General features: G+C 42.3%; 1 protein-coding gene across 4 annotated transcripts in view; it reads left to right on the top strand.

The window, feature by feature from the left end:
* NMT2 (N-myristoyltransferase 2) overlaps positions 1-27,077 on the top strand; it is a 58,374-nt gene extending 31,297 nt beyond the window's left edge. For all 4 annotated transcript variants that reach the window (XM_051821427.3, XM_051821428.3, XM_089311489.1 and 1 more), the window contains 6 exons: positions 1,326-1,496; positions 2,679-2,787; positions 9,264-9,434; positions 21,720-21,887; positions 25,394-25,531; positions 25,682-27,077. In XM_051821427.3, the coding sequence (XP_051677387.3) occupies positions 1,326-1,496; positions 2,679-2,787; positions 9,264-9,434; positions 21,720-21,887; positions 25,394-25,531; positions 25,682-25,702 (778 nt within the window). In that variant the 3' untranslated portion in view covers positions 25,703-27,077. The remainder of the gene's footprint in view (positions 1-1,325; positions 1,497-2,678; positions 2,788-9,263; positions 9,435-21,719; positions 21,888-25,393; positions 25,532-25,681) is intronic.
* Positions 27,078-27,594: the final 517 nt, after the last annotated feature.

Raw genomic sequence — 27,594 nt, 5'->3', positions numbered from 1 at the left:
TTCTCCATGTCTCTCAAATAATTAAAAAAAAAAAAGTATATTAAGTAGTTAAAATAATTTGGATAGAGGGGACTGTGAACTAAGAAAAATGTTTTCTCTCTCCCTCTCTTTTTTTTTTTTTTTTTTTTTTGCTCTACCTGAGTCTCATACAGGCACACTAATATGTGTCATGTGTAAATACAGACACATAGAGAGAGGCTATGTGTGTATCAGAATAAACAAGCCCATAAAGAGGTATTTCACATTTATTTCTAGGTAAGAATACTATACAAATTTGAAGTGGGATAAAAAACTGTCTCTATAAAGTGAATATGTTGTATTTCATTTAAAACATTTATTTATTTACTTAAAAGGCAGAGTGACACACAGTGAGAGAGATCTTCCATCTGCTGGTTCACTCTCAAACAGCCACAGTGGCTGGCACTGGTCCAGGCTGAGGCCAGGAGCCTGGAACTCTATCTGGATCTCCCACGTGGGTGGCAGGGGCCCAAGCACTCAGGCCATCCTCTGCTGTCTTCCCAGACACATTAGCAGGGAGCTGAATCAGAAGCAGAGTACCAAGGGCTTGAACCAGCACTCCCATATGGGATGCTGGTGTCACAGGCGGCAGCTTAGCCCACTGTGCTACAGCGCCAGGCCCCAGTATATTGCATTTTTGCTCTGTGTCTCCAGCCCGGAAAGTCAAAGACCCAGCTGTGAAAGTCAAAGATCAAATGCATTCTAGGTCTGTTTGCATTCCAGCATGTTGGGTTAACTTAATTACTGCTAAAAAGCATTTGATCTCCAGGAATAATGTCTGCCAAACAAAACGGCGGCAATCCTGGAGGCCAACCTGGGAACAGGCTTTGAGGCTCTGGAGTGCTTATGGTAGCTCAGAAAACCATCAGAGCTGGTCTGGTCAGGGCCTTTCTCAGAGATCCTAGGAATCTGTGTCATATCACAAAGCGACATCTTGTCTGATTCTGCACCGGGCTGACCCAGTTACTGCCGTAATTATATACATTTCAGGAAAAACAGATAAACTTTAGGAGAACCATCTGATCCAGTTTGTTAACTAAAAACTTAGAAAAAAAAAACAAAACTGAAATCCTAAAGTATATTTAGAACTAGAGTGTTTACACCTCCCTGGCCTACAGTTAAACCATTTTGGCCGAGGAGTATGGGGAATAGCATTTTGATTGGAATCTGTGAAAAGTCTAAAGAATAGAATATTTTTAATATGTTAAAGGATGTCTTTCATGTACCTATTTTTAAAAATGTTGGTCTTACTTTTGAAAAATGTTTGTCTTGTGTTGGCTCTAATTTTCAACATCTTTATTTCCCAGTGTGAAGAAGATGGTAGAAATCAACTTTCTTTGTGTGCACAAGAAACTGAGGTCCAAACGAGTAGCCCCAGTGTTAATTCGAGAAATAACTAGAAGAGTGAATCTGGAAGGAATCTTCCAGGCCGTGTATACCGCTGGGGTAGTTCTTCCTAAGCCGGTGGCCACGTGCAGGTAACAGCCACGCTACTCAGCTCCTCCCACCCCAAACTAATGAGAACTGTTTTTCTGGAAGCCTTTATTCCCAGGAGTAACTCAAGGGATTTTGGCTTACTTGTGTTTATGGAGTTTCTTGGTAGTGGAGATCAGACTGGAACCTAGAACCACTGAGTCCAGTATTCTTTGCAATATAATACAGCCAACTGATCATTTAAAAATGTTTTAGCTCGTTCCCTCTGGTGCTTCTGGGTCTGAGCTTTTGTTGCCCTTCTGCTTGAAAGCCCATCGCTATGGATGCATGGGGAGACCTGAGCGCTGTGATCTTGAAGTGGCCAACATCTACCCTTGGCTTGCTCCCTACCACTTGGTTTTCTGCTGTGCCTCACGGCACTACTGAATTATTCCAGAACCCCACTTGTGTCGGTCGAAGAGCCATGGCTGTACTTGGTGGCAGACAGTAAGATGGCAGCTTCAGCTCTGTGTTTGTGACTTGGTCCATTCTAATCAAGCTTTCCAAGGTTACTCCAGGGAGAAGCCAGTCAGGTCGTCACTGTTTCTGAAAGATCAGGAAGAATTCATCTGTCTGTATTGTTTTCATTGACTAGGGTGAAATTTAATGTAACCATAGTATAAAAGGTAAAAGAGTACAATTACTGTATTCTATTAAATTACTATACTCATAATTTAACAAAAACAAAGACTCCACAGCTGTATTTTAATTCAAATCATTTATCCTAGTTCCTAACCTGGAATCACTTTAGAAAGTCAAGCTGGTTTCTCAAAGAGTTGGTTCCCTTGGTGTGTATTCTATGGGAGTGGAGAAGACTGTGGATGTAGGAGAAGCACTTCCATGTTTTTAAGCTGTTCAGTTTGCCTTCTTAGTATCAGTGGTAGTCACTGAAGGCGTGCAAACCTCGGTCTAAGATTTCTCTTGTACTTTTAAGATTCCTCTTCAGTGAAGATGAAAGGTCACCAACTCCAAAGGAACATTAACTAGGAATGCAAGACATATTGTTGGGGTTACAAAGTTGGCTGGTAAAATGACTGCGTGGGCGGAGGGCCAGCATTCAGCACTGTGCCAGGCACAACGTGAGCGTTCAGGAAATGCTCACAGAGCAGCTGAGCTGAGCTGAGTGAGGAGTGAGGACCTGTGCACTCAGCAGTCAATTTGACTTCAACACCTTTATTGTATTCCAGATACTGGCATCGATCACTAAACCCCAGAAAATTGGTAGAAGTGAAATTTTCTCACTTGAGTAGAAATATGACTTTACAGAGAACAATGAAGCTATACAGACTTCCGGATGTAAGTAAGAATGCTTTGCAGTTTTCTGAAGCTGTAACAGCTGAAGCTTTTAATGCAGAAAAGAATTATTCGCAGGAGTCTAAAAACAGTCTGAAGAAGTGAACATGGGGCTAAAAAGACTGCAGAGAGCTAAGGAACTAGGAAAAGTAGGAGAGCTTAATGTGGAAATACCAGTCTTTTGCTTTGTTTTGATTTTAAGACTTTTTAAGTTCTTTGGTTTATAGTCGCATCAGGTTGAACTCAAGTAAGTTTTCAAATTTTGAGTTTTTATGGTCTGTTAAGTAAGAGGGAAGGCGAGTTCAGGCTGCTGCTTTCTTCAAACAAAGGAACCGAGTTTAGAGGAGAGACCCAGGGACAGGAAATAATGTCTCATTAAATGATCATCTTTTTAAGCTAGCAAATTTCCAACAGGAAAAAGTTGTCATTCTTCATAGGGGAAGATGTAAATATGCCTTTTAGTCTTAGCATTATTGGGGAATTGGTTGGTAAATTCACGGTTGCTCCGTGACAGACCATCACACACCGAGTCAGCCGCCCGGGCCCTGTGTAGCTGCATCTTACTGTCAAGGTGTCAGCCAGGGCTGGGTCTCCTCTGAAACTTCCGGAGTACGCGTGTTGTCAGCAGGACGGAGTTCCTCGCTGGCTGGTAGACTGAGGGCCTTACTACTTTGCAGGCTGCCTTCAGTTCTTTGCCATGTGGACAGCTTGTTCATCGAAGCCAGCGGGAGTCAAAGCCTCCATGAGAGGGAAAAGTCAGAGAGCCTTGTGTAAATCAAATCCCCATCTGTCAGTCAGAAGCAAGACCTGTGCCCCGCCCACGTGCCCTAGGAGCATATCACAGCAGGTGTGACCTCCAAGAGGTGTGAGCCCTGGGGCCATCATACAGCCTGTTTGAAGTTCTGCTCTAGGAGAACTGAAATAAAAACTTCAGACATGCCTGCTTTTTTCACTAGGGGGCTAACGCTGTTCTACTTTGGTTTCCCCGGATTTCAGTGTATTGAACCTAAAGCAATATACCTTATGAGTAAGGAAGACACACAGTTACATCTAGGTTGCCTAAAATAGGATGAAGAATAAGGAGTTTTGATATCAATCATTGGCTTAGTCAGGATGATTAGAATTTAAGATGTTAAAAATATTTTTGATGTGACCTTGACAATCAGCCTTTATATTTTTGTCCAACAGTCAATCGAATCATGGATGAAAACAATTCTTCTTCTTCTTCTTCTTCTTCTTTTTTTTTTTGACAGGCAGAGTGGACAGTGAGAGAGAGAGAGACAGAGAGAAAGGTCTTCCTTTGCCATTGGTTCGCCCTCCAATGGCCGCTGCAGCTGGTGCGCTGCAGCTGGCGCACCGCGCTGATCCGAAGGCAGGAACCAGGTGCTTCTCCTGGTCTCCCATGGGGTGCAGGGCCCAAGCACCTGGGCCATCCTCCACTGCACTCCCTGGCCACAGCAGAGAGCTGGCCTGGAAGAGGGGCAACTGGGACAGAATCCGGCGCCCCAACTGGGATTAGAACCCAATGTGCCGGCACCATAAGGCGGAGGATTAGCCTATTGAGCCACGGCGCCGGCCAACAATTTTTCTTCTTTTCATTTCATTTTATTTTTTAATGATGCATTTACTTATTTGAAAAACAATAATATATCTCTACCTACCTACCTACCTATCTATCTATAGAGAAACAAATCTTCCACCCATGGTTAACTCTCCAGATAACTTTAATGGCTTGAGCTACTGATCCAGGCCAAAGCCAGGAAGCAGAGCAACTAGAACTCAAACTGGTGCTCTGATATGGGATGCTGGCATCACAGGTGGCAGCTTTGCTTACTACACCGCAATGCTGGCTCCTGGATGACAAAGTTTTGACAAGTTGGTAAAAAATCCCTGGTCAGGCACTGGTACTAAAACCGGATGTTGGCATCTTACCTACAATTGACCTATGCCCTATTCTAGCCATGTTGTTGTAGTGACTGCCTTTTTTCCCCCAATAACATTTTTCCAACACATTTTCACACTCATTATTCAATTTCATGTCAACCTTCTGAGGTTAGTGCTTCTTATCTCCTTTATCCAGATGGAAAAGACTGAGGCCAAAGGCATTATCACTAGTAAGTAGAGGACTTGGGGTCCAAGCCCTCATGTCTGTGTTTCCTCTTATAGATCCCTTTGCTTCTGCCATCACCTCTAGCACAGCCCCTGTCGGGGCACCATGGCCCAGTCCCGCCACATGGCCCGCTGTGCAGCTGTCACAAAGCAGGTTAGGACAGAACAGGACGATGGTCATGGTCCACTCTCGGCCTCTTCCAGTTTCCTCTCCTCCTTTTAAGTCATAGAGAGAGGGTAAAAGAGACGAAAATACAGATATCAGGAAGCTGGGAGATGCCAATGACAACTACTTGGGTGTCTGCCTCTTTTTTTTTTTTTTTTTTTTTTTTTTTTTTTTTTTTTTTTGACAGGCAGAGTGGACAGTGAGAGAGAGAGAGACAGAGAGAAAGGTCTTCCTTTGCCGTTGGTTCACCCTCCAATGGCCGCCGCGGCCGGCGCGCTGCTGTCGGCGCACCGCGCTGATCCGAAGGCAGGAGCCAGGTACTTATCCTGGTCTCCCATGGGGTGCAGGGCCCGAGCACTTGGGCCATCCTCCACTGCACTCCCTGGGACAGAATCCAGTGCCCTGACTGGGACTAGAACCTGGTGTGCCGGCGCCGCAAGGCAGAGGATTAGCCTAGTGAGCCACGGCGCTGGCCTGGGTGTCTGCCTCTTAAGTTTATGCTGGACAGTGCAGCAGCATCACCACCACCACAGGTGGACGATACCACCACTGGCAATCAAGTCATTAGTGAGCATTTTTGTACCGTTCAGTGTAAAAGAAGCCTTTTGAATGCAACTTTTGCTTTGTATATCAATCTTACTTCCTGATGCCTCATGACTGTCTCTTCATATAGTTCCTACTTTACATCTTTCTCATGGACTACTGAATAAAGGAGTGAACATTTAATGTGGCCAGCCTGATGCTAGACATTTAGTGTCCATGGTCAATCTCATGTATGGTTCATAGCGATCCCAGGAGGCATTATTCCCAGGGTCTGTCACAGCACAGGACCTCAAAGCACAAGGTTGACTGGACCAGAGTCTGCTAGGTAAGAGTAGAGCTATTGCAAAGTCCACACCACTGGCCACTGTTACCTAAAATGCTAAGACTTGGTACAGGTGTGTGGATATAGCAATTAAGATGCTGGTGAAGACACCATGTCCCACATTACACCCTCTGGCTTCCATTCTTGGCGCAGGCTCCTGATTCCAACTGCCTGCTAGCGCAGAACCTGGGAGCCAGTGGTGATGGCTCAAGTAGTCAGGTTCCTGACATCCACATGGGAGTCCTGGATCAAGTTCCCAGCACCCAGCTTTGGCCTCTGGTCCAGCTCTGTCCATTGTGGATATTTGGGGAGTGAACCAGCATATGAGAACTCACTGTCTCTTTCTGTCTTTCAAATTAATTAGTTAAAAATAAGACAAGATACTAAGGTTTCCTTAAGAAACAAGTCTTACCATGTCTTAATATCCTTTCCACCTTGTTTTTTTTTTTTTTTTTTTTTAATTTTGGTGTTGGGTATTTCCAAAGGGGTGTGTGTGTGTGTGTAATGACTTCAAACGTAAAGGCATTTGAAGTAGTTAGGAGTCAGAAATTAATCTTCTGAGGTCCTTACTTGGTCTTACAAGAAGGATATTCTTGCTAAGACATGTTCTAAGACACACAGATGTTCCATAGCATTAGATAAAATGTTTTTTTTTTAGTGTTTAGCATCTTCTTTTTAAATCATATAAACAACCATAATCATTGTTTACATCTCTACCCTGGAATGCCAGCGCTACACAGGTCAGGCCAAGTGGTTTGACAGATAACAGCACCCTTCTGTTTCTCACAGGGCTTCAGGCTGCACTTCCTCGGGGCTGCTGAGCAGGTTTTTCACAGATTTCATTGTCTATGCATAGAGTGCAACAAGTAATGGGATAGAGCAAGGCAGTGGGAAGGTGTTTGCTTATGGAATCAGAGATGCTCTCAGTTACTGAAAAAGTTTCTTTGCTTTTTATTAAACTCAGAAGACATGACCACTTCACTGAAATTATACAAAAGCTTATCGTTTTTATCTAAGCTTAACAATCTTTCCACTTTTCCCTGAAGATGACAGTTATATTTTGAGTATTTCGTATTTAAAAAATTATTTTATCACTTTTTAGGCTTTTGGCTAAGATCAAGTATAAATATTATTCTATAGATTGTCAAGCCATTGCTAGTCAGTAAAATAAATAACTGCCTCATTTTCTAGGACCTTATATGTTTTTATAGCTGGTAGTACTCTGATGATGTTCTCCTCTTCTTAATGCCTCTGCTTACAAATTGCCAAGTTTCTGTTATTTTCTATCTGGGTCTTCCTTGAGTAAATTACTTATTTTTCTGAACTTCTGAGACCTACGACAGTCCCTGAGTTCTTTCTGTGAAGTCAACACTGTTTTCATAACAACACTACAGTGAAATTTTGCATTTTTCGTTTTCGCTGTCTGCGTGCTTATTTAAAATGTTCTCAGGTTTAATTTCTGATGCAATAAATGTAGATGCATGTAACCCTTATCAACAAAGCCCTTTGGGGTCTTCAGTGATCGCTGGGAGTGGGAAAGGGACAGTTGAGGTCTTCTGTGAGGACGTCTGCTGGGCTCACGGCACACTCTTCTTAGGAATGGCACAGTCTGCATATTAAGTGCAAGAGAATTCTGTTCCAGAAGGATATTTTGCTCTGATAGAAGTTGGCAAACTTTTTCTTCATTTCTGAATGTTCTTTATTAACAGATTTTTAGATCTTGTTACTTCCACTAATTAATGTAATGGCTTGATAATGTAGATGGTTACAGATCCAGTTAACAAAAGAGAAAACATTCCGATATGGAGAAAGGCTATTTGAAATCTATCAGCTGAGGTCTGCCTCGCAGAAGAAATGCATCTTTAATAACTGCAACATGGTGTTTTCTGTGATTTTGGTCTTCATTCTAGCATTTAGAAATACATATTTATTTCATTTACTTCCAACTAGGACCTGGGTTTCTGGACTTGTCGGCTTTGAGAGCCATAAAAAGAATAAAAGAATGAGTTGTCTATTAAATAGTAAGAATTTCAATTCTCTAAATTTAGATTATTAAATAGTATTTTAGCTGCAATATTATATCTTTATAGATTACCTAAGTCATGATTGAATGGCGCATAGTAAATAGCCAGGGACCACTGGGTCTGCATTGCCCGATGCCCCGCCCCCATGCTCATCAATAATCAATCAGCACTGGTCTGCACAACTACTGGTAGTCATCAGAGCTGGCACTTGAAAAAGACCTGTTTTCCCCCTGGGATTCTACCTAGGAATGTGCAGGAGTTAGAATGATCTAATTCCATGGGAATTTTTTTATTTTAAAATATTTAAAAATAATTTAGAACAGAAAAGTTAGAGTGGCAATATTTGTATAAGTTACTAATCCCCTAAAATGTATCTAGTATTTCTCCCAGAGCAGGGGGTGGGGGAGGGAGCAGGTCAAGTTTCCCTGGGGAAAAAATGAGGCTATTTTTCTCAGCTTTTACTTTTTGTTGGTCAGGCTTTCTCATTCTAGTCTCAAGTATCTAGTCTAGACAGCCTGTAGAAAACCAAGTGTTGCCAGGAGCTTTTTTTTTTTTTTAATACAAATAGTTGAACAAATTCAAATGAGGACCTGTCCTGAGCTGCAGGCTTTTTACAAGTCCTGTGGTCTCTGTGTAAAGTTGTGAAGCTCTGGAATGGTGACCGAAACGCCTGCTCTGATGACCTGGTAATCCAGAGACCGCACGAGCAGCAACCTTTAGGAAATGCTGAGCTGTTAAAGTGCTTGCCTTCCCATCCTGACCAGTATGGTTCAACTCAAACTGTTTTTGTTAAAAAGGACAAGATCATGATCTTTTTTCATGGGCTATTTGAAGAAAATAAGTTTCTCCACTGTGTTTTTCAGGATGTCAGACCTGGCAGTTTTAAAGGATAATATTCCAGCAGTCATGCTAGACTGTTATGTTCTGTCTTGTATAATGCTAACGTCCTTGGCTTAGGCATACAAATCAACTGTGACAGTCCTCCCTATCATTTTGTTTGGGTCATGGCCAATACTGACCAAAGACCAGCCACACAGAAATTACAAGAAATGACACATTATCTAGCACATCTTCGAACTCAGTGCCTCTCACACTGTATGCAGGAATCACTTGTGGGCTGAAGTGGGGTGGGAGTTGTGTTGAATTGCAGATTCTGATTGGCTAAGGGCTGGGGCCCAGCCGAGATTCTGCAATTTTGACAAGCTCCCTGGTGATGCTGTTACTGCCCATCTAAGGACCATGCTCTGGACACAAAGTAGTTCTTATTCGCCTTACATTTAAACTCCTGAATTTGTCTCGTTTTCCCTCCAACAAGGTTACAAAGACTTCAGGTTTGAGACCGATGGAACCAAAAGATGTCAAAGCAGTTCGAGAATTAATCAACAGCTACCTGAAGCAGTTTCATCTAGCCCCGGTGATGGATGAAGAGGAGGTAGCCCACTGGTTCCTCCCCCGGGAGCAGATTATCGACACTTTTGTAGTGGAGGTAAAAATAAGGTGATCCGATATTACCGAGAAGTGTGCAGGAGTATTTCCCAGAAAGATCGGGGAGTGCCCCTCTCTTTCCTCTTCCTCCACCACTCGCTGCTTCTGGAGCAGATTTCCACCACCCCTTCTTCCAACACAGTGTCTCATCCCGAAAAGAGCATACCTTTTACTCCCGATTCATGGGAAACCAGGATGCTTCTCTGTCGTTACCTGCATGGTTAATTGCTGTTCTCATTTCTGAAAAGGTCGATCTGGATGACCTCATCCAGGTGGATGTGTCCCAGATTCTTTCGGTTGGGGAAAACTGGTAGTTACTGAACTGCCTTGGTTAAGAGGGCAGTTAACCCCGGTGCTCCAGGAAAGGAAAAGAGGAGGGAAAACTGACAGCTTGTGATTATTGGTTAGATTAATTTAACATAGTGCTCTTTCAACCTTTTTTTAAAAGCTTGAAATTTGTTTGCCTGTCTCACTTGAAAGCTCTTTTGGTTGAAGTGGGGTTGCGTTGACAATTTGGGATTTAATTTGTTAAGTACTTGGAGGATGGAGTTGGGGTGTTCAGCAAGAAGCTACCATAGTGATCTGATTGCATCCGCTGTAAACACTGAACAGCAGTGATCCTCAGCACTGTCAAGCCTTGTCTGGATGTAGGATCACAGGCCCAAGCAGGGCACAATGGTGGGAGCCGAGGGGTGGGGCTGAAATGCAAAGAACTTTTCTAAACAACAGAGCGAGCTTTGTCTCTAAATTTGTTTTTGTAAAGCACTGCAAGTATGAACATCTTCGTATACACATTTCATATCTGTGTTTCTTTAATGTATTTGAGAGGCCGAGTTAAGTTCCCATCTGCTGGTTCACTCCCTAGAAGCCTACTATTACTGGAGCTTGGCTGAAGCCAGAAGGCAGGGACTCAGCCAGGTCTCCCACGTGGATGACAGGGACCCCATTACTTGAGCCATTGCCTGCTGCCTCTCACCCATTGTACAAATTATTATGCACTTGAGTAAGTTTCTCCTGGGTGGCTGGTCTCAAACTTTTTAATCTAGGACTCTTACTCTGAAGAATCATTGCGGAAAGGGGCTGATACTTGGCCTTGTGGTTCAGATGCCCACATCCTGTAGCAGTGTGTCTGAATTCAAGCCCCTGCTCTGCTCCTGATTCCAGCTTCCAGCTAATGTGTACCCTGCGAGGTAGCTGGTGATGGCTCAAGAAGTTGGGTCCCTGCCAGACATGTGGGAGACCTGAATGGAGCCCCTGCCTCCCAGCTTCAGCTTGGCCCAGCCCCTGCTGTTGGGCATTTGGGGAATGAACTAGTAGATAGGAGCTCTCGGTCTCTCAAATAAATAATAAATTTAAAAATGATTGAGAACACCAAAGAACTGGCAGATATTTACTGTAATAAAATTTAAAAATTTTAACATTTGAAGAACAATATAACACTAGTAAATGCATTCCATGTTTCCCAAAGATCATATTTTGCTATGAAAACCACTTTTTCCAAACAACAAAATTAGTGAAAGAATGATATTGTGTCATATTTTTGCAAATTTCTTTAATGTCTGACTTTAATGAAAGAGAACTAGATACTCAATGCTTCTGCACTGAATTTTCTGTGATTTTTTTGGTTAAAATACATGAAGAAAATACTTCATATGAAATGTTGAAGATATAGAAAAGAATGAGTATTTCTATAGCTTTTTCATATAGTTATGAATATTCTCTTACCTGAAATCATCAGTGAACTTTTTATACTCTATTACATTAAAAATCCATTGGTTTACCTGGTCCTTTGAAAGACTTACCTATATAAAAGTTTCTAACATCATCTATTGGTCACTTGGAAAACAATTGGGGGCCGTTGCTATGGCGCATAGCGGGTGAAGCTGCTTCCTGCAGTGCCGGCATCCCATATGGGCGCTGGTTCAAGTCCCGGCTGCTCCACTTCTGGACAACTCTCTACTGTGGCCTGGGAAGGCAGTAGAGGATGGCCCAAGCCCTTGGGCCCCTGCACCTGCATGGAAGACCCAGAGGAGGCTCCTGGCTCCTGGCTTTGGATCAGCCCAGCTCTAGCCATTGAGGCTACCTAGGGTGTGAACCAGCAGATGGAAGACCTCTTTCTCTCTCCCTCTGCCTCTCTATAACTCTGTCTTTCAAATAAATAAATAAATAAATCTTTAAAAAAATTTGGTATTTCATATAAGATACCAAAAGTTAGAATATTACCACCATTGTTATCAGAAAAAGTTTATAATACAGCTTATGCAGATTTTTCAAAGCTTTTAACCTACACTTGAAAGCTGAAACTTTATCAGCGGCAACAAATTCTCTCAGTTATTCAAGTGGCAGGCTTATATAATTTGTTTCTAAGAAAATATGCCAAATACCCAAGTCTGAATGACCATAGTTTGCCAGTCCTGCTTTTAAGTAATGGGCCATGGAAACAAATGGCTAGTTGAGCTTACAACCCAGTTGCATAGAGCTTCTTAAGATGATCTTTATGTTTCATGTGCAGCAGGAGCATTTATGCATAACTTTTTCCCATTTTATGACAGAGTATTAAAAAAGCTGAGAGTGAAATAATAGTAAGAACACAACAAGGACATATTTACATCAAATTTGCTTTTTCTCATATTTTATTTTAAAGATTTATTTATTTATTTGAAAGTCAGAATTTCAGCTGGCCCTGTGGCATAGTAGGCTAAGCCTCTGCCTTCAACAACAGCATCCGGTATGGGCACCAGTTCTAGTCCTGGCTGCTCCTCTTCTGATCCAGCTCTCTGCTATGTCCTGGGAAAGCAGTAGAAGATAACCCAAGTGCTTGGGCCCCTGCACCAGTGTGGGAGTGCCGGAAGAAGCTCCTGGCCCTTGGCTTCAGATTAGCACAGCTGGGATGTTGTGGCAATTTGGGGAGTAAAGCAGCCAATGGAAGACCTTTCTCTCTGTCTCTCCCTCTCTCTGTCTGTAACTCTACCTCTCAAATAAATAAAACAAAAAATCTTAAAAATAAAAAAAAAAAGAAAAAGTCAGAATTAGAGAAAGAGATCTTCTATTCACTGATTCATTCCCCAGATGGCTACAATGGCCACGGCTGGGCCAGGCCAACACCATGAACCAGAATCCTCATCTGGGTCTCCCACATGGGTGGCAGGGGACCAAGCACTTGGGCCATCTTCTGCTGCTTTCCCAAGCCATTAACAAGGAGCTGGTTTGGAGGTGGAGCAGCCAGGACTTGAGCTGGTGCCCATGTGGGATACTAGCATCACAGGTAGTGAGTGGCTTTACCTGCTGCTACACCACAATACTGGCCCCCAGAATTTTTTTTTTTTTTTTTGAGAGGCGGAGAAAGAGATAAAGACAAACAGACAGGCAGTGAGGACTGTCGTCCAAAATGACCACAGCAGCTGGGGCTAGGCAGGGGCCAAAGCTGGGAGTCAGGAGCTGGGAATGAAGGATCCATCGCAGCCTCCCAGGTCTGCATTGCGAGGAGACTGGAGTCCAGACCATGCTGTGGGGTGGGGGTGTCCTAGGCTGAGTGCCCACTCCACGCTGACTTTTCTTGAAGTGTGAGGGTGTTGTGCAGAATATGGCGACTCCTGGTACGGCTGGTGCTACAGCCTTGATTTGTGCTAATGCACCAGCAGCTGTCTCCACCATTGCTTCTCCACTATCAGTGCAGTGAACAAAGCAAATACTTTCTCAGTGTTAATTACAAAAACCCCATAGATTTCTGAAAGGTTCCTGGGTACCCCTCTGGTTCACAGACCACATTTTGAAAACTGTTGCCCAGGGGGCATGACTGGAATGGGTCAGCCCCATCTGTAGCATTCTCAGATGGTCTCGCAGCTCACCAGAATATCTCAGCATGACCTCAGACTTCCTGTTTCCTCACATCCTCACAAGCAAGTGGTTATTTTCAGGCTTAAAATCTAGTCCTGTTTGATGAGTTTGAAACACTTCCTTGTTTTTAATTTATATTTTCTCATTACTAATACATCTGAACATCTCTTAAATCTGTTAGCCATTGTTATTTCTTCTTCCACGAATTCGCTGTTCATATAGTTTGCCTGTTTTTCTTTGTGACTGCAATTTTATTGATTGGGGAAGTTGTGCTAGAAGCTGAATACTAACGCTTTAGAGTTCTATTTCTGAGTTCCTCTGTGCTATTCTGTAGATATCCATCTGTCCCTCCACGAATGCCACGCTGGCTCCAATACTATAGCTGCATAGTAAGCCCTAATGTCAGGCAGAATAATTCTTCTCACTCCAATTTTATTAGTCAGGATTGTTTTAACTAATCTATTTCCTTTTCCTTTTCATGTAAACTTTAGAATAAACTTGTCTTTGTCCACCTTGCTGGCCCTTGATAGGCGTTACATTAAGCCTATGGATTAATTTGGGGGAGACTCAAAGTCTGCCAATCCATGAACATAGCATATCTCTACATTTATTTAGGTGTTTTTTTTTTTTTTAAAGTTTCTGTTATCAGCACTCTGATTTTCATCATCCAGATCTAATACATGCTTTTCTGAGTGTCTACCTAAGTATTTCTGTTTTTTGGAGTGACTTCAGTGGTATTTTGTTTTTAGTTTCAGTTTCTGCGTGTTCATACTATAAAGAAAGGCAATTGCTTCTCCTGTGATGATGGTATATCCTGCAACCTGTTGAGATTTCCAGGAGTTTATGTATAGATTGCTAATAGTTTCTGAAGTATACATTGAGTTGATGAGAAATACTGGTCTAGAGGATTTTCAGTTTTTTGTTTTGTTTTGGTAATATTTTTGTCTGGTTTCAGTTCCAAGATAATGTTGGTCTCATAAAATAAGTTGGGAAGTGTTACCTCCTTTCTGTTTTCTGGAAGAGATTGTATAGAGTGCATGTTAATTTTTTAAATGGTAGAGTTCTCTATTTGAAACCATAAATTTTTGGAAGTTTTGAGATAGAAATTCAACGTGTTTAATAGCTGCAGCACTGCTCAGATGGTCTCTCTCCTCTTGATAGAGTTGTAATAGTTGTGGGTTTTGAGAAGCTGGTTCAATTTATTTCTACATTTTAAAATTTGAGTGTCAATTATTTATAATGTTCCCTTGTTACCACTTGGATGGCTGCAAGGCCTGTGGTGACATCTGTTGTTTCATTCCCTATACTTGTAATTCATATCTTCTCTATTTTTGTCAGTCCTGCTAGACTCGTATTGATTGTTTTTCCAAAGAACCATACTTCTGGCTGCTCTCTGTTGTATTCCTGTGTTCAGTATCATGAATTTCTGCTCTGGTGTTTATCAGCATTCTTTCTTTCTGCTTGTTTGTGGTTTATTGTGTTCTTCTAGTTTCTTGAGGAAGGGGCCAGCTTATTGATTTGAGACCTTTGTTACAAGCATGCACTTAGTTCTGTAAATTTCCCTCTCTACACTCTTCAGCTGCAGACAACATATTTTAGTATGTTGTATTTTCATTTTCATCGAAGGTTATATATTTTAACTTTTCCTTTGAGACTTCCTTGTTGACCCATGGCTATTTTGAATTGTGCTGTTCAATTTTGGTGTGTTTAGAGATTCCATTTTTATGTTACTGTGCTGACTTATGTTACGAATAAAGGACACATTGGGTGTGGTTTCAGGTATCTTAAACTTCATGAGGTTTGTTTTATGGCTTAGGATATGGTCTGTGTTGGTGAATGATCCATGAGTGCACGAAATGTATATACCACTGTTGCTGGGTAGAGTGTGCTGCATCTGTCTGGCACATCCTGTGAACTGAGTGAGTTATTCAGATTTTCTGTGTTCTTGTTGCTTTTCTTTCTAGTATTTGATTTGTTAATGAGAGGGCTGTGGACGTCCCCAACTATACTTGTGGATTTGTCTATTTCTGTTTCTAACCTGTCAGTTTTTCTTGTCTACTAGTCCTTCTTTTGATCCCTGCATTTAGACTAATTTCATTTCAGATAATTATTGATATGTTAGATCTCAGTGTCTGCTGCTTTATTATTTGTTTTCTGTTTGTTTGTGCTGGTTCTTGTTCCTGTTTCTTTTCTTCTCTATTTACAATGCATTTGGGTGAATTTGTTTGGTTTTCTGCTCTGGGTGTTGCAGTATACCTGTGGGACTCAGCACAGTCTATTGAAATCAGCATTTTATCACTTTAAGCAACTTTACTTCTATTTAGATCTCTTTCCTGTCTCCATTTTAAAACATCATTGTCACAGCAGGTGTTTAGCCTGACAGTTAAGACACCTGCATCCCACATTGGAGTGCCTGGGTTTGATGCCCAGCTCAGGCTCTTAACTCCAGCTCCTGCCAGTGCAGACCATGAGAAGCAGCAGTGATGGCTCAAGTATAACGAGTTCCTGTTCCTATGTGGGAGACCTGCATTGTGTTTCCTGCCCCTGGCTCCAGCCCCAGTCTAGCCCCAGTTGTTATTGTCCTTTGGGGAATGAGCCAGCAGATGGTAGCTCTCTTTGTGGCTATCTGCCTCTTAAATAAATCTTTAAAGATTTATTCTTATTTTTTAATTTACAAAAGTAAAATGTCTTAAGTATCAGATGGTACTGTAATATTTACGTCAATTATCAAGTATGATTTATAACACTCAGAAGTGTAGTTTATTGTTTGGGCCCAAATTTCTGCTCTATTCTTTTTTCCTTCTGGTACTCCAAGGTCCTTTTTATTTATTTATTTATTTATTTATTTTTGACAGGCAGAGTGGACAGTGAGAGAGAGACAGAGAGAAAGGTCTTCCTTTGCTGTTGGTTCACCCTCCAATGGCCACCGTGGCCGGCGCACTGCAGCCGGCACACCATGCTGATCCAATGGCAGGAGCCAGGTACTTATCCTGGTCTCCCATGGGGTGCAGGGCCCAAGTACTTGGGCCATCCTCCACTGCACTCCCTGGCCACAGCAGAGAGCTGGCCTGAAAGAGGGGCAACCGGGACAGAATCCGGCACCCCGACCGGGACTAGAACCCAGTGTGCCGGCGCCACAAGGCGGAGGATTAGCCTAGTGAGCTGCGGTGCCGGCTTCCAGGGTCCTTTCTTAAATTAGTCTTTCTTTGAAGAAATTGCTTTAGCCAATCTGCTAGTGACACATTTGTTTAGAGTTTTCCTTTATGAGAGAGACTGTCTCTGTTTCCCTGTTATCCCCAAAGGGTGATTTCATCAAATATAGAACTTGTGGTTGACAGTTCTTTTTCTTTCAGCACTTAAAAAAAAAACATATGCCCATGGGTGTTTAGCCTAGAGGTTACACATCAGGTGGCTGGGTTCCACTCCCTGGCTCTGGTTCCTGACTACAGCTTCCTACTGCGGCAAACCATGGCAGGCAGTGATGATGGCTTAAGTAATTGGTTCCTGCCACGCCTGTGGGAAACATGGATTGCATTTCCAGCTCCCTGCTTCGGTCCTGGCCAAACTCTGGCGATTGTGGACACTGAGCCAGTACATGGGAGCTCTTTATTTCTGTCTGCCTCTTATATAAATAAAGTAATAAGCAAATAAATAAATTGTAAAAACAAACAAACAAACAAACAAACAAAAAACCTTGCTCCATTTCCTTCTGGCCTCTATGATTTCAGCCGAGAAGTCTGCTGTCATCCCCCGATTGAAGACCTGCTTTCAAAATGTTGGCAGTTTCTTTGGATTTGTCCCATTAGGGTTTGCTCAGCTTCTTGAATGTGCAGTGCCAAACTTGGGGAGTTTTCAGCCATTATTTCTTCAAATACTCTGCAGCCCAACACTTACTCCTTTCCTCCCAGAACCCTAAGGGTGGGGATCCCTTTTGATACTGACCAACAGCTACCTGAGGCTTAATTCATTAGTATAGGTCTGTTTTCTCTGTGTTGCTCACAGGTAAATTCTATTGACCCTCCTGCGTGATCCATGTTTGTATCCTTGGTCTTCTCTCTTCTGTTGAGCCCATCTAGCAATTTTTTTTTTCTGTTGTGTTATCTTTCAAGTCTGTAACTTCCCTTTCCTTGCTGAAGTTTGCTATATTTGCTTGTAAGATAATTCTGCATTAAGTGAAGCAAAAGCATTGCGTTACAGTCCTGACAGGTCATTCCAACATCTGATCTCATTGTTGGCCTCAGTTGGAATCACAGTGGAATGTGCTGGGATTGCCATCTTTTTCAAGTTGTGGTTTTCCTATTGTTGGTGTGGCAGGTGATTTTCAGTGTTATCTAGACATATTTCCTGTTGTGTAAGGAGACTGGGTCTTAGTTAAATCTTACATTCACAGATTATCTCCCTGTTAATGTGAGCGTGTAGTTTATGGCCTAATTTGGTGACTGTTTTCCCAATAACGGTTTGCTATTTGGAGCCATCAGAGTATTACTTTGGTCTCCTTGGTTTATCTGTGTCTTTGGGATCCTCACAAGAGTACTGTCCAAAGGGTTGGCAGTGGTTTGCCGGGGTGTGCTGCCCCTGTCTCTCAGTGGGATGGGGAGTCTCAGAATTGTGGCATCAAAATGGCTTCCCTGGCTGGGCACTTCCTATGTCTTGTTCCCACTGCCACTACGGGCTCCCTAGAGGGATTAGGGCTTGGAGAGTGTCAGGCCCGGCAGCAGGCACAAAGTGATTTCTGGGTCTGAGTGGTTGTTGTGGTAGAATCCCCACCCCCTGCCAGTTCACCTGACTGCCCTAGCACCTCCTTCCTTACCTTATCTTTTAGTTTTGTTTCTAAGGACATTTTAGGTGAAGTACATTTTGTTGTAATTGAAATGGTTTTTTAAAAATTATTACTACTTGGGGCCGGTGCTGTGGTTCACTTGGCTAATCCTCTGCTTGTGGCGCTGGCATCCCATATGGGCGCCGAGTTCTAGTCCCGATTGCTCCTCTTCCAGTCCAGCTCTCTGCTGTGGCCCAAGTGCTTGGGCCCTGCACCCGCATGGGAGACCAGGAAGAATCACCTGGCTCCTGGCTTCGGATTGGCTCAGCGCCGGCCGTAGCAGCCATTTGGAGAGTGAACCAACGGAAGGAAGACCTTTCTCTCTGTCTCTCTCTCTCGCTATCTATATCTCTACCTGTCAAATTAAAAAAAAAAGTTTAAAAAAATTATTACTACTTTCAGATTGACTGAAGTCAGTGAATAATAAGATTTTTTGTGTATTAATCTCATGTTTAAAAAATTTGCTGGACTCTTATTGGCTCTAAGATTTTGGTTGGATTATATTATGTGCCAATACTTTTATACTTTAAATTTTCTTTCCAATTCTTTTAAGTCATATATGCTTTTCTTTTAGTCTTGTAGTTGACAAGTCCTGGAGTACATCTTAATTTTGATCCTGACTTCAGCATCTAGCAGTTAAGATGTTTTTGTTACAGATGTTTGGTGGATGTTCTTTATCTGGCTAATCACGATCCTTTCTCCTTCCTAATTTGCTAATGGATATTTGAAAATCATGAATTGGTACTGAATTTTGTTTACACCAGTTTCATTGTTGTAGAATTCACATAAAGTGTGCAGGTTTTTTTTTTTTTTAAGATTATTTTTTATTTATTTGAAAGACAGAGTTACAGCAAGAGGTCGAGACAGAGAGAGAAGCCTTCCACCTGCCGGTTCCCTCCCCGGTTGGCTGCAATGGCCGAAGCTGCACTGATCCAAAGCCAGGAGCCAAGAGCTCCTTCCAGGTCTCCCATGTGGGTGCAGGGGCCCCAGTGCTTGGGCCATCTTCTACAGCCTTCCCAGGCCATAGCAGAGAGCTGAATCGAAAGAGGAGCATCTGGGACTAGAACGGGCGCCCATATGGGATGCTGGTGCCACAGGTGGAGAATTAACCTACTGCGCCACAGCACTGGCCCCTAAATTTGCTCTTAAATACATGTTACCTGTTGATATTGCACTGTATATTAACTTAGTAATTTCATCTTATACTTGCTTCTTTGTACTGTATAGAAATACTACTGATTTTTATACATTGACCTTTTATACTTCAGCCTTGATAGATTATTTTTTGTAGTTTTTTTTTTTTTTTAGGATTCTTTTTCTACATAGATGTCATCTGAAAAGACAGCTTTATTTCTTCTCTCTAGCCTACTTTTATTTGTCTTACCCTATTGCAGTGGATTCCCAGTTTGTTTTAATAGGAGAGTGGACATATTAGACTTGTTAACAGTTCTAGGGATTTTTTTAAATTTATTATTCCTATTTGTTTTAAAGATTTATTTATTTATTTGAAAGCAGAGATACAGAGAAAGGGAGAAGCAGAAATCTTCCAACTGCTGGCTCACTCCCCAAATGGCTGCAACAGCCGGAGCTGAGCTGATCCGAAGCCAGGAGCCAAGAGCTTCTTCTAGGTCTCTCACACAGGTGCAGGGGCCCAAGCACTTGGACCATCTTCTACTGCTTTCTAAGGCCATTTACAGGGAGCTGGACCGGAAGTGGAGCAGCCGTGACTTGAGCCAGTGCCCACATGGGATGCGGGCACTGCAGGTAGTGACTTTACCTGCTCTGCCACAGCGCTGGCCCAGGCACCAGGGAGTTTTGTTCAGTATTGCGTTATTTTGTATGTTAGCTGTAGGGCTCTTGTAGATGCCCTTTCTCAAACTGCAGAAGTTACTCTCTGTTCCTAGCCTGTTGAGAGCTTTTAATCACACATTGGTATTGAGTTCTATTCCGTATTTTTCTGCTTCTGTTGAGATGATGTGTTTAAACTGTGTGTCTAATGGAACCATTATTCTTCCCCCAGGGACAATTTATACATAAGGCTTATTTGTTCCTTGAAAGTTGTTAGAACTTAGTTATAAATCACTGAGACACAGCCTTCTATTTGAGGGTAGTTTCTTTTAAGATCAGTCTTTACACTGGATTGATTATGAGGAAAAATGGAAGGCACCAAAGTCAGTGAGTATCCCACACTTTCTTAAAAGTTTGATAGTAGGTGGCCATCACTGTGGTATAGCAGGTAAAGCTGCTGCCTGCAGTGCCAGCATCCCATATGGGCGCAGGTTCACGTCCTGGCTGCTCCACTTTCAATCCAGCTCCCGGCTGATGGCCTGGAAAAAGCAGCAGAGGATGGCCCAAGTGCTTGGACCTCTGCTCCCGTGTGGGAGACCTGGAAGAAGCTTCTGGCTCCTGGCTTCAGATTGGCCCAGCTCCAGCTGTTGCACCCATTTGGGGAGTGAACCAGCAGAAGGAAGATCTCTCCCTCTCTCTGTGTGTAACTCTGCCACTCAAATAAATAAATCTTTTTTAAAAAGTTTGGTAGTACTTCTGGTAATATTTTAGTAGGAAAAGGGGAAAGAGTAACCCTGAAGAAGTAGTTTTCTAGAAAGCAAATGATGAAAATGGGGCTGGGGTAGCCAATCAGAGTTGATGGGTTCTTCAGTGACTTCTGCATGTGATACTGATATTGGTCTATTCGTAGGAGAATGTAAAATCCCTAACACAGTGTGGGGCTTTAGTTCTTCTCCAGTACTGGACTGCCTACATAAATCAATAGAAAAATCCCTTTCATTATAGAAAATCCCTTTCAAATAGAAAAAACCTCTTTCATTTCTTAATGTCTGAAGAGAAGTTTAATGAATCAGAAGCACTCAAAAATCAGATAACACATCGCTCTGGAATTTTCTGCTGAAAGGAATATTAGCAACAACATGCATTTGGTCTAGCCTCCTCAGCCACACAATTAAACAGACTGTGCTCCAAAAGAAAACAAGAAAACAACCTGAACGCTGCTGGCTAAGGGTTTGCCAGTGATGGTGAAATGCATACCATCTGTTGCGTCCCTCTTTGCTTCTGACAGCTGTAAAATTTCCAGTTATTTTTTCCCACTGTGTGTATTTTGGTGCAGTCCTAAGACCTTTTACAGGCTTCCAAAACACAGCTCCCCGCCTCTACCCAGCTCTGCTGTAAGCTGGTAACATTCTTGCCTTGCACTAACAAAGTGTGAGATATCAGACGGTATCTTCTAGGTGCAGAAGGCAGCCTTCTGATCCTTAGAACTGTTATTTCTGCCAAAACATTGAACTACTTTTAGCACTGTTCCATAAGTCTACAAATTTGATGCAGTAGTCAATGCAAAGGAGGTATTCCTATTCGGAAGGGCTTCTTCCCAAGAACTGTATGTGAATTGCCAACCAGCATTTGGGCTAAAATTCCAACTCCATCCTCTCTACCTGGTGTCTACTCAACTTCAGATCAGAGGGACTCCAGATAGGACTGCCAAGGAAGAGGTAGGACTCGATGCTTTTCATTTAGCCGAAAGTTGCAGTGCAGGTCAGGATCCCAGAGGGAGCTTAGCTGTGAGGATGCAGTTTGTTCAAAGGGATACTCACCGGCGTGGCCTTTGCCCTCTAGAGCTCCAGTGGCAGACTGACAGATTTCCTGAGCTTCTACACGCTCCCCTCCACGGTGATGCAGCACCCTGCTCACAAGAGCCTCAAAGCTGCCTACTCCTTCTACAACATTCACACCGAGACACCCCTGCTGGACCTCATGAACGACGCACTCATCATAGCCAAGCTGGTAAGTGCTGCAGCCCTTTCCGTACTCTCTGGGGCTCCCAATATGTATGCCAGAATACAGAAAACATCCTACTCTCTTTTTTTAATTTTATGTAAGTTATACAAGTTTCATGCATTTCATATATACAGAATTAGGAATATAGTGACATTTCCCCTCCACCCTCTCTCCTGCCCATGCTGCAACCCTTTCTCCTCCTCCCTCTCACATCCTTACAAAGATCTATTTTCAGTTTACATAATGATCATATAGTTAACTCTACACTAAATAAAAGAGCTCAACTAGTAGTATGAAAGAGAAAAAAATGTTCCTCAACAGAACAGATAAGGGCGGCAAGCAATCATCAGATCTCAGACTATCTATTTCACCCCAATACATTACATTTCAGGTACTCTATTAGGTACTGCGGATCAGGGAAAACATATGATATCTTTTGGGGACTGGCTTATTTCACTAAGTATAATGGTTTCCAGTTGTAGCCGTATTGTTGCAAAAGACAGGATTTTTTTTTTTTTTTTTTTTTTTTTTTTTTTTACAGCTGGAGTAGTAGTATTCCACAGTGTATATTTTTATACCATAATTTCTTTATCCAGCTGATGGACATCTGGGTTGATTCCATATCTTAGCTATTGTGAACACGGGGTTATAGATAACTTTCATATGCTGATTTCTTTTGGTTTGGGTAAATTCCCAGGACTGGGATGGCTGGATCACATCGTAGGTCTATATGCAGATTTCCATACTGTCTTCCATACAGAGGGAAGTGGCTGCACCAGTTGACATTCCCACCAACAGTGGACCAGGGTACCTTTTTCTCCACGTCCTCACCAGTGTGTGCCATTTGTTGATTTCTGTATGTGAGCCATTCTAACTGGAGTGAGGTGACACCTCACCATGGTTTTGATTTGCATTTCCCTGATGGCTAGTGATCCTGAGCATTTTCCCCGAGTGTCTGTTGGCCATTTGAATTTCCTCCCTTGAAAAATGCCTGTTTAAGTCCTTTGCCCATTTCTTAAAGCGATTGTTTGTTTTGTTGTTGAATTTCTTGAGCTCTTTACAGAGTCTGGATGTTAACCCTTTATCAGCTGCATAGTTTGCAAATATTTTCTCCCATTCTGTCACCTCTGTTTTCTTTCACACAGATAGATCTCATCTATTAACCAACAGTCAATGGAAGAATCTCAAATTTCTTTTTTATTTGACAGACTTATAGACAGAAAGCGAGACAGAGAGAAAGGTCTTCCTTCCGTTGGTTTACTCCCCAAATGGCCACCAAGGCTGGCACTGTACCGATCCGAAGCCAGGAGCCGGGTGCTTCTTCCTGGTCCCCCAATTGGGTGCAGGGACCCAAGCACTTGGGCCATCCTACACTGCCCTCCCAGGCCACAGCAGAGAGCTGAACCAGAAGAGGAGCTACCGGGACTAGAACCCGGCACCCATATGGGATGCCGGCGCCACAGGCGGAGGATTAACCAAGTGAGCCACGGCGCCGGCCCCAAGAATCTCAAACTTTTAAAATTTTAGTGACTATTTTCATCACTAATTTTTTTTGCATTTTAATAAAAAACATTTTTTTTTTTTGACAGGCAGAGTGGACAGAGAGAGAGACAGAGAGAAAGGTCTTCCTTTTGCCGTTGGTTCACCCTCCAATGGCTGCCGCGGCCAGCGCACCGCGCTGATCCAATGGCAGGAGCCAGATACCTATCCTGGTCTCCCATGGGGTGCAGGGCCCAAGAACTTGGGCCATCCTCCACTGCACTCCCTGGCCACAGCAGAGAGCTGGCCTGGAAGAGGGGCAACCGGGACAGAATCCGGTGCCCTGACTGGGACTAGAACCCGGTGTGCCAGCGCCGCATGGCGGAGGATTAGCCTAGTGAGCTGCGGCGCCGGCCTATAAAAAACAATTTGTACAAATCAAAAACTACCCCTGCATATCCATAATATGAGGAAATAACCTAAGAAAAAGACAGTTTCCATAATAAAAGGAAAATAGCTGAGTAAATATTTGTGTTGGGTTGAATAATTGACAGCAATAAGTTTTTTTGATTCAAGTCTGTGAATTGTAAAATGAAAAGAATTATAGTCCTCCCTACCTGTGGGCTGTAGATCCCAGGACCACAGAGGATATGGAACCCTCTATACCAGCACTGTGCTTTTGCACCAGGTGACAAGGTAACTGAGACGGTTACTCAGTGACTCAAGAGTGGGTAACACACAGCATGGATAAGCTGGACAATGATGATTCACATCTGAACAGGAAGCACAAGATCTCATTATGCTACTCAAAGTGGCACACAGTTCAAAACTGATGAACTGTTTGTGTCTAGAACTTTCCATGTAATGTTTTCAGTTGCCTGGGTAACTGGAAGTTTAGAGATGGGGGAACTACTGAAAATTCAAAATGTTCCTTAACGGTATCTGTTATTCTCTGTTCTCTTGGTCTGGAAATTATAAGAATTGTTAAATTCTTGTTTCAGGTAAACATTTCCTTTAAAAAGAAATTTAAATAATCTGGCAGATAACATTTGGATAATATGTTGATGATGGGAAAATAATTGTTTATGAGAAATTGGAAACATTGCATTTCTCTAGAATTTGATCATTAAAAGTACTGTTTTTTAAAATTGATTACTTGGGGGGCAGGCATTGTGGCCCAGCAGGTTAAGCTGCCACTGAGGATGGCCTCATCCCATATCAGAGTGCTAGTTCCTATCTAGCTTCCTGCTAATTTGCTTTGGGAGGCAATGGGTGGTGACTCAAGAATTTGGGTTCCTGCCACCTATGTGGGAGACCCAGATGGAGTTCTGGCTCCTGGCCCAGCCCTGGCCATTGAGGGCATTTGGGGAATGAAACATTGGATCAAATATATCTCTCTGTCTCTCCCTGTCATATACCTTTTTTTTTCTGATTTTAGATTTTTTTCTTTGTCATATGCCTTTCAAATAAATAAATTTTTTAAAAAAATATATTATTTATTTTGTTTGAAAGGCAGAGAAACAGAGAGATATTCCATAACGCATTTTTTGAAGATAAACTTATCCTTTAAAAATTTATATATTTGAGAGAGAAAGAACACACTCATCCACCGATTCACTACCCAAATGCCCACAACAGCTGGAAGTTGAGAACCTAATCCAGGTCCCCAGCGTGGGTGGCAGGGACCCAACCATGTGAGCCACCAGCTGTCACCTCCCAGGAAGCTGGAATCAGGAGCCAAAATCTGAACTTGAACCCAGGCACTCTGACATGAGACGGAGGCATCCCAACTGCTAGGCCAAATGCCTGCCCTGCACTTTTCAATTTAGCATTTCTGAATTATCTGGCTGACTCCATTAGATTCACTGCTAGTTTTACGAGTTTTGAACTGAATTCATAACATATTCTATTACAGACATTAAACTATTATGAATGCATGATCATGCTATTAATAGAGGAATTAAATGTTATACTCAATACATAAAGCATTCTAGTCCTTTGTTTCAAATTTTAAATTCTTGTTATGTTGGCAGAAAGGATTTGATGTATTCAATGCACTAGATTTGATGGAAAATAAAACATTCCTGGAAAAACTCAAGTTTGGTATAGGAGATGGCAATTTACAGTATTACTTGTACAACTGGAGGTGTCCGGGAACAGAGTCTGAAAAGGTGAGTTGTAAGCTCCATGAATCTATCCAGACAATCCCATTCTTGCTTCCCTGAGATTTTGGTGTCTCTTAAAAATACAGACCTGTTGTACTATACCAGTGAATCTCTCAGCTGCTTGCTCTTACTATTCCATTTCTTCCTTTCCTTTAGGTTGGACTTGTACTACAATAAATGGATATTTTTATTTCTAAAAATCGGACATCATCGTTTCTTAATAGTCTATGTAATGATACCTGGAATTGCCATTCCAAAGAAAAATAAAAAGCACAACTTTAAGTGAAATTGAAGTAGTTGGTAACCATCAGAAAAGATGAAAATACTTCCATATGTGACCAATAGTACACATTCTAGCTAAATCATTAAAATGCACCCCTTATTCACTGTTTACCCATTTATGAGGGATGATGGGGTACAGAGCACATTTCTCTAATTTTCAAACTTTTGGCTATTTTGCTGAAGAGAGGGTGTTTTTCCACTCTAGGAAAATAACCATTTTTCCTATGAACTGAAGAAATAACGCTTGTAAAAGGAAACCTTTGCTATTATATGGAGACAGACTGCTACACTTCTGTTTGATGGTATGTTTGTGTAGGAGAATGAAGGATCCATTGGGAAAATTCTCACTGCTGTCACTTTACCTGCTATCACTGGGAACACCTAAGCGTGGACTCAACACTTCCATAACTCAGTGACAAGGCACGGCTGAGTGTGAAAAAAACATAAAGATGTACTGGGAACTGGTCCCTTTATTTCTCCATAAGCAACACTGCCCAATCCATAGACACCCAGACTTGTACTTTGGTCTTGAGCAGGTCAGTGAATTGTTTGAAAAGCAAAGTTGTGTGCACACGTGAAGCGTGCTCTCTGAAAGAGCATATGCCCACGGCCAGACTTTTCTGCTGCCCTACATCAAGGACATGGGAGGAAAAGGAAATAAAGGCTCTAAACTCAAAAGAAACGCCCAGTGGGATTCGTTAGTGCTATCAGGACCTTGATAGTCTGAATGTTTTTATTGCTTATGCAAAATTGCACATATTCCTTTATGCTGACTCTTAATTTATCATGAAACTGTCATGCTAATGGAAAATGTCTTATTTGTAAATAAGTATTCATAATTTTGTTACTGATGGTGTTTTTATCTAGAATTTGAAAACTCGTTTCACGGTGTACATATAAGTGTATATATTGCCAACAATCCAAGGGACAAATAAGATGCCAAACGAGGCCATATAGACTGGCCTAGACTAAAGTACCACTAAGCAGATGCGTGTTCCTGCCTGCACTGTGCCAGTGCCTCAGCTGTGCTGTCCACAAGTGAACCCTCCTGGACATGATGGCATTGCCAGTGAAGCCAGTCATCTTTTACCAGGGAGGGTCAACAATCCACAGCCCAGCGCCCATCTGTGTAAAGCCTAAGAATTTTTTCTTTGAATTGGTGGTGGGGGGGGGGGGGAGTGGGGAGGTCAGAATCATTTCGTGACATGTGAAAATTCTATGAAATTCCCATTTCTGTCTCCATAAATAAAGTTGTACTGGAACACTGCCACACCTTCATTCATGTATTGCCTCAAAGGCAGATTGGGTGGTTCTGACAGCCCCCACAGCCTACTGAAACACTGACCGACTGACCCTTCACAGAGAATGTCTTGGGGCAGTGATTTAGTCAAGAAACACAGCTGTGGCATCCCAAGACTACCACTAGAGGGACACCACGGCTAGAGTGTTCTGAAGACAATGGAGACTTCTTTCATGGCTTCAAACCCAGTGCATTAACTACTCTCTCTCACCAGAAGGAGAAAGCCTTCAAGAAACAAAACTATACCGATTCACTGTAACACTGAGATACCGGCATAAGGTAAATGAGATTTTAACTTCATCTGGAATCAAGGCTGAAGTTAAGAACTTAGGTGCACTTGTTTTTATAGCAGAAAGTTATATTTGTACAAAATAGTTTTCAGGTCACTGTAGAACTGCCAGATATTTTGTCGAAAGTTTACCTCATGAGATGAACCGGATAGACTATTCCTTTAGATTCATTTATATAGTTGCAGTTGACTCAGAAT

The sequence above is a fragment of the Oryctolagus cuniculus genome, chromosome 13 (genome assembly GCF_051225735.1).
Source record: "Oryctolagus cuniculus isolate XC-2025 breed Fujian yellow rabbit chromosome 13, ASM5122573v1, whole genome shotgun sequence".
In the NCBI taxonomy this organism is placed as follows: Eukaryota; Metazoa; Chordata; class Mammalia; order Lagomorpha; family Leporidae; genus Oryctolagus; species Oryctolagus cuniculus.
This window is presented reverse-complemented; position numbering and strand designations above follow the sequence as displayed.